Consider the following 7252-nt stretch of genomic DNA (forward strand, 5'->3'; position numbering starts at 1 on the left):
ATCCGGTCTTATCTAATCATTTATGCATACTACATGCTACCTTAATTTCATGTACCATTTACAAGCAAACCAATATTTTAAGATACTCAAGTAATTTTGGCGAGAAATGACAATACATAAAAGCATAGGGACGATTAATGTAATTTATTCAAAATTATATAACTTGCAAATGATAGGACCCACAAATAATTCTAAAGTTCCAGTTCCTCAAGCAGAGGAGAACGAAAACCATAGCCAGCAGTTGTCGCCATGGCTGGTATTGATAGTCCTTCCCATTCTCAACACCAACAGCATGACGATGCCGACGGCTTTCTGAACAAAGATCCAAACCCCACTGAACCCCAAGAAGCTGAATCATCACCACAGCAACAACCACCACATTCTGAAACCCTAGAAACCCTAGATCCTCCGAACCCACTACAATCTGCCGTCGATGATCAAGGAGCTCAGAATCTTCAACAGCCAGACGAAGACACCTTCTTTGTTCTTGATGGAGACGATCAACAATTGGAACAAAAAATTGATCATCAATCAGGTACGACACATGCTACTCTTCCCGAACCAATCATACTTACCGACGACACCACCAACCCATCTCCACCACCAGCACCACCACTCACCTCACCAATCAACCCCCAGCGCCGCCCCAACAAGCGCAAGAAAGCCACCAGCCGTAACCTCTATAAACGTAAGAATTCGCTGAAGAAAGTTCAAAACCTAATCGACATCCTAAGCCCCATCTCTTTTATACCCACAAAAGCACTAGCTTTCGAAAAACATAAGGAGGTTTTAAAGCGATTGGGGTTATTGGATTTTAGCAAAATCGAGTTTGACCGTAGCATTAGAACAGATCTTGTTGCTCAGTTGATTGTGAATTATGATCCAAAGAAGCGCTGTAGTTACGTGAATGATTTTAGGATCAATGTGAATAGGGCTGATTTGGCTAGGGCTTTAAAGCTGCCTGCCACAAAGCAAGAGAAGGGAAGCAGTAATGTGGAGGAGGTGGATTTGGATTCAGAGGTGTTTTCAGATGAGGCAATTGGGTTCATTGAGGATTTCGTTTCAAATTGGATGCTTTTACATGATGATTCATGGGTTATGCCGACAGAGATAGTGAATTGGACTAGGTGTATTAAAGATGGTCATCCTGAGAAAATGGATTCTGCTAGTTTGATATGGAATATGGTGGAGAAGGAGTTGAATCAAAGAGATAAGCTTGTCAATTGTTACTATGCATCACATTTGCAATACTTGATAAGATCACAGCGTGTTGAAATTTTCGAGCCGGAGATGGAGGTGGAAGAAGTCAAGGATGATGATGATGGTGATGGTGTAGCCGATGATGTGGTTGCTGATGATGGTGAGGAAAATGTGAAAGCGGAAGAGAAAGAAGAAAAGGAAGAGAAAGAAGAAAAAGAAGAGAATGAAGAAACAGGAGAGAAAGAAGAGAAAGTTTCTGTAGTTCAAGAGCACAATATTGAGTTGACTTTAGGGCCAGATGTGGAGGAAATAGTGCATGGAAATGTTACGAAGGATGATGAGCTAATGATAGATGCTGAAGAATGCAAGGAGGAGGAAATGGAGGAACAGGGGAACTGGCTTTTGGATGAGAAGAACGATTTGGGTGAGCATTTTTTGCAGCGTTGTCAAAGTAGTGATTTGAATGGTTATGAGGAAAGAAAGCCCGAGGATGTTGAAGATGAACAAATTGAACAAGTGGAGGATGAAGATGAAGAAGAAGAAGAAGCTGGTGAAAGGGCAGAGGATGGATTTGACATGGAAGCGAATGATGACTCATTGGACAGGGATGGGTTGACCGATAATTTTCTTCAAGGAGTTGAAACATCTCATATTCCTTTTGGTTCTCAGGCCGAGCTTCGTGGGATGTCTTCCATGGATCTATTTGGATCCAGAGATGGTTCCTTTATGGCTCATGGAGGTCCTTCTTTCTTTGGTAATGGTGGTAAGAGGGTGATGGAGCCTGAAGAAGACATACACCATCTTGATGGCAACAATAAAAGGTTAAAGACTGATGAAATGTGGGATCAGAAACAGAATGATTTCGGTTTTTGCATGGAGCAAATGCAACAATGGATGGAAAAAGCTAAGATCCTTTACGAGTCAAAAGAACAAAGTTACGAAAACTCACACTATAATCAGCAATTAGCAATGAATCAGCTGCAGGAGCGTCTTAATATGATGGAAATCTATATGAAGTCAAAGGATGAAGAAATAGAGAAAAAGCATGCTGAAGTGTTTCGGCTTGAGCGCGAGCTTTATCTGATGGGGGATCTTTTAGCAGGATACAGAAAGGCGTTGAATGATACTCGATTTAAATTTTCTGAGTACAGAAAACGTCATGCCCTTCACGAAGAGCCACTTTACAAGGACGCTGGCCCTGGTGGTCTCGTTTTGAGTACTAGAGAATTAGAGAAACAACGCATAAAGCAAGAAGAAGATAGGGCGAGGTTTCTTATGCTGGCAAAGACTCTTGAAGAAGAATTTGTTTATAAGTTGGGAATGCATCATGAAAAAGTTTCGGCGATGGTTGATAAATTGGTTTCTATTGAGAATGAAGTGAAAAAGCTCAAGGAAATGTCTACACAACGCAAAGAGACTCGGAAGCCTTGGGATGAACATGAGTTATCTGCCAAGCCTGAAGAGAATCTAAAGCCTCGGGATGAACATGAGTCATCTGCCAAGCCTGAAGAGAATCTAAAGCCTCAGGATGAACAGGTATTTTCTGTCGAGCCTGAAGAGAATCTAAAGCATGGGGTTGAACAGGAATTTTCTGCCGAGCCTGAAGAGACTCTAAAGTCGCCGGGTGAACAGAGATTATCTGCTGAGCCTGAAGAGAATCAGAAGCCACTGGATGAACAAGAATTATCTGCCGAGCCTGAAGAGAATCAGAAGTCTCAGGATGAAGTTCGAGAGAAGGACACTATTATGGAAAGTGTTTCACCTGATACTACTATTATGGAAAGTGTTTCACCTGATACTGATGGACCAAAGGTTTGAACTTTGAACCAATCTATTACTATCACATTGGATTAATCGATTTTAGCAATTTTGAATCACTAAAAAGTAATGGGTTATTGTTTATGGTTCATATATATGTTAGTTCTGTATGCTCTCATATTGACCATGGATGAAGCATTATGTTGGACAAATAAGATCTTGGAACATGGTAGGGATTTAAAGCTAATAGAAGGAAACAACTGAATAAGACTATAAGAGATTACTAAATGCCGATCGTTGAATACCCAAAAGACTTGCTAATCCCAAATGCTAGAATTCTCATTGCCCTATCATTTCTACTGTAATCATGTAACATGTCTCTGATTATCAACTGTCCTATGAAAATTGCAATGTTGACTCAACACATGGACATAATTAAAAAAAACACTCTTTGTTTAAAGACAAATAAACGATCGTGTGGATTCAAAACACATACCACCACTTTATTTGTAATGAAGAAAATGTGCAAATAGGCAATTTCTAAGAAAGCAAGAGTTGCAAGTTCATAAGACACCTTAAAAAGTAAAGAGTTCCAATTTTCATGGGTCAGAAGAAGTAACATGGGATTCTCTAATATTTCTTCTATGAAGGTGCCATCATTACCCTTGTCTTCCACATCATGTCCTCTTCATTGGAGAAAGATTGTTCTCTAAAAAAGACCCCCTCCGTTTAAAAAATGCAATGTTTGACTTAACTTGTAGTTTAATGAGAGTATTTAACCAATAATTAAATACCTAAAATAGGAGTACGTAGAGACGCAAAACTCGGGTAGTAGACTAGCTGTTGAGATCTAGGTGGGAGGAAGGGAACCGGAGACAGGGGCGGATGCAATGGCAAAAAGGAGGGGGGAAGGGACCCTAGTCAAAAACTCAAAAACAAAAATTCATAGGTTAAAATTTAGGTTTTACATGACTTACCTTTCACTTCCCCCCATTACATTTTTCCACGGGCCCCCAACCCCAATCGAAACATTGCTCTAACAATTTTTTTTGTTGAAATCAATCAAAAAAACCAAAAAAGTTATTCGAAATCGACAAAAATACTAAAAAAAATCCCTCGAAATCAACCAAAAAACTTTAAAATTCCCTCGAAAACGTTGTAATTTGGTTAAAAACAAATCGGACGATTTTGCGGGTCTTTAGTCTACCTTAAAGGTGACCCCACTGAACAAAAATCCTGGATCCGCCACTGATCGGAGAGGTAGAGGGTTAGGGTTAGTGAGTCGGTAGTTAAGTTTTGCATTGTTTTTTGTACTCGTCTCTTTTCATATTGCATTTGCTTAATGCAACTCTTGTAAATTTTAGTTGTTTAAGCTTTTCTTTTTTTAGAATACTTGCTTTTCTCTATTTCACAAACTTTTACAAGCCAGGGGTCTTTGTGGAATTAGTCACTCTACTCTTTGACATAAAGGTCAGATCTGCATACATCTTACCCTCTTAGACCCCACATTCGGGTGGGATATACCGGGCTCGTATGATTTTGTTAGGTTTTACAAAATTAAGAAAAGTTGTAGGCGACCCCATTCACTCCCTCCATCCAAGGATAAGGATTAAACAGCATATTTCTTTTACTGTTTCAAAATCACTCTGCATGGCATATACCGGATTTGTTTGTTTTTTTAGATCAAATCATTTACACAAATATGTTGTGATCAGTAATACAATGGGCAAATAGGTGAATTTGCATCAAAATCCTACTAAAAAGTGTTGCATTTGTTGTGACAGCCCCAAAATGAGAAGTGTTTGTTTTTTGGGGGGTGGAGGTATGCTACAAACATCCAAACATTGATTTCTTGGAACTGTTACTTGCCAGTTGCCATTAATGTTGGTGTCAAAGAATCTAAATGAGATTATGTATACAAGAGAATGAGTGATTATACATGACACAAGCTATGACTATACTACACAACATCATATCCAAAAGGTTATATACTTCTGAACTTTATTGTTTATTAGGTGGACTTGGTTAAGACTTGCATTGTGTAATTTGTCTTGAATCCTTTTCTTCATGATCTGATTCATGGATTAGACAAACCCTTTCATGTTCACATTTTTTGGAGCTTGGTGTTACTTCACTTTTTCAGACAAAAGGGGAAAAGATTCATTCATCTAGGGAGGTTGTATTATCCTTTTCTTCACTGTTCACATTAAGTCTATAGACCCTAAGGTTTTGTTTGGCAATGCTCTTGTCTTTTATTTTTGCATTTACATTTTTACAGAAGTGAAAACTACATAGAGAATAGTGTTCTATAAATTTTTACGTTTTAAAAAACCAAAATCGGTTTGCAAAACTATGTAAATGGCAGTTTGATTTTGATGGTTTTATGATTTACAAAAGAACTGTCTTAACCATTTGAACGTAACGAAACTGAACTTTCAAACCCAGCAAAAAACAATTTTTATTCTTGACTTCAACATTTCATTTATTTGTTTGAAAAAAGAAACAATCCCTTTTTTAAGCCACTTCAGTTTTCATTTATTTCGTTGGTGTTTCAATTATTTAGGCTACTTAATCGGCCTTCTATAAATTAGAAGTCCACTATCTCTTTGATTAGCAACTACTTGTTTGATTCAACAATTAGTTCTTTTTCCTGTTTTGCAAAAAACTAATTGCTGAACCAAACATATCCAAAACTTGTGTGGATTCATATACTCTTAACCAGAGGAAGGGGGGGGGGGGGATGTCTGATCAACTGTGTAAATGGAACAATCAAACTAGCCATTTAGAAAAGTAAATGCTTTAAAATACTGTAATAAAAGTTCGAATAATCTTAAATAACACTTGGGGCCGTCTACTACATGCTTAATGGTTCTTACTGGGTAAGCTCATAATTAGCCCCGATGATGTATAATATACTCTCCCTGCTGACCAAGACTCTTACCAAGTAAGTGAGCATATGATAATGTTGTAACCTATTTTCCTCACATTGTCCCTACTGCCTTATCTCTTTAATATACCTGTTGTTTGAGTGTACACACCCTCACCTGTATCTTGCACTTTTGTTCCTGTGTCTTTGCGGAAACAACCCCTGGTGTGTGTACATCATACGCCCGATCCTATCTCAGGGTGATTTACTGGATTTGTTTGGTATGGCTTTGTTGTCATTTCTATTTGTAGAGATATTTGCAGTAAGTTGAATCTTTATCAAATATCAAGTGGACTTGATGCAATTAAAAACAGATTATAATCATTTTTGACAGTTACACTGTATCTTTTATGGTTGATTTTTTGCAGGAAAAGGGAGGTGGTGAGGACTGAATCAGGGAAGGATGTTGGTGATTTTTGTGCAGTGTCTGAACTCAGATGGTAGTTTCAATTGGTACATCCTGCTTTTGTTTGGCATTTTAATGGTTGAATGTAGGGTAGGTAGGGGGGTTAGGGACATATTTCAACAGTTGGTCATCTGGTAATCAAAATGTATCATGGTAGGGTTTATATTAAATCTTTTTCTTATGTCTGATTGATGGTCCCGAACTCCCATTCTGATGTAAGATTAGATCAAACCGACAGCGGTTGATTTAGTATCCATTGCAACTTTAGTTTTTGTTGGGCTTTGCAGCCGCAAAACGGAGGGTTTAATACCATCGCATCATGCTTTATAACGATGTTTTGATGCTGTACCCACTATTATTCGATGCATCTATACTTATTGCCTAAAACATCAAATTGTGTTCCATCTTTAACGAATTTATCATTATATGTTTCAAACCTCCAATATAGAAATTACAAAATCTTCACATGTACCACATTTTTTTTATTAACATGGATATCCAACCTTCTATGCGAGCCGACTAATTCAGGGCGACCACCTGCTTTGCAGATAGCTCGGAGTCATCGCATTTGCAAGGAAAGTTCAGATTGTCAGACAGATAAAAAGACAATTAACTGGAATAGCATGAAGTAAGTGTAAACCAACAAATACCTAAAAGCTCTCAACACCTTTACTACCAAATTCGGATGGAACCGTACACAAGATATTCAAAATTGTCTTAAATGCTTAGATATAATCTCTATCTATACAGAAGAGGAAGGTCCCGAAAGAAGCAACCAATGTCCATGTACGAAAGTTCAAAGGGTCACAACAAAGGAGTAAACCAAAAGTCGTTAAGCATGGAAAACATAATCAAAAGACTCGACATGCATTAACGTCTTCAGCCTACTAGAAGATCGCTGCAATAACCGTACAACATTTTATTTAGCACAAAGATCACAATTATCCAACTTTTTCATTACT

At 38.1% G+C, this 7252-nt stretch overlaps 1 protein-coding gene across 1 annotated transcript; it reads left to right on the forward strand.

Annotated features, from left to right (window-relative positions):
- The first annotated feature begins 225 nt into the window (after positions 1 to 225).
- LOC112525954 (midasin-like) lies at positions 226 to 6677 on the forward strand. Its single transcript, XM_025136289.1, has 2 exons — positions 226 to 3012; positions 6253 to 6677. Exons 1-2 carry the CDS (start codon positions 250 to 252, stop codon positions 6274 to 6276), a joined length of 2787 nt encoding a protein of 928 aa, XP_024992057.1. The 5' UTR covers positions 226 to 249; the 3' UTR covers positions 6277 to 6677.
- The last annotated feature ends 575 nt before the right edge of the window (positions 6678 to 7252 follow it).

The sequence above is a fragment of the Cynara cardunculus genome, assembly GCF_001531365.2.
Source record: "Cynara cardunculus var. scolymus isolate 2C chromosome LG 13, CcrdV1, whole genome shotgun sequence".
NCBI classification, from domain to species: domain Eukaryota; kingdom Viridiplantae; phylum Streptophyta; class Magnoliopsida; order Asterales; family Asteraceae; genus Cynara; species Cynara cardunculus.

What these genes read in the sequence shown, in the direction of transcription:
- LOC112525954 (XM_025136289.1), top strand. Translation starts at nt 250, where the DNA reads ATGGCTGGTATTGATAGTCCTTCCCATTCTCAACACCAACAGCATGAC. An exon ending in CTGATACTGATGGACCAAAG is followed by an intron (nt 3,013 to 6,252) that starts GTTTGAACTTTG and finishes GATTTTTTGCAG; the next exon opens with GAAAAGGGAGGTGGTGAGGA.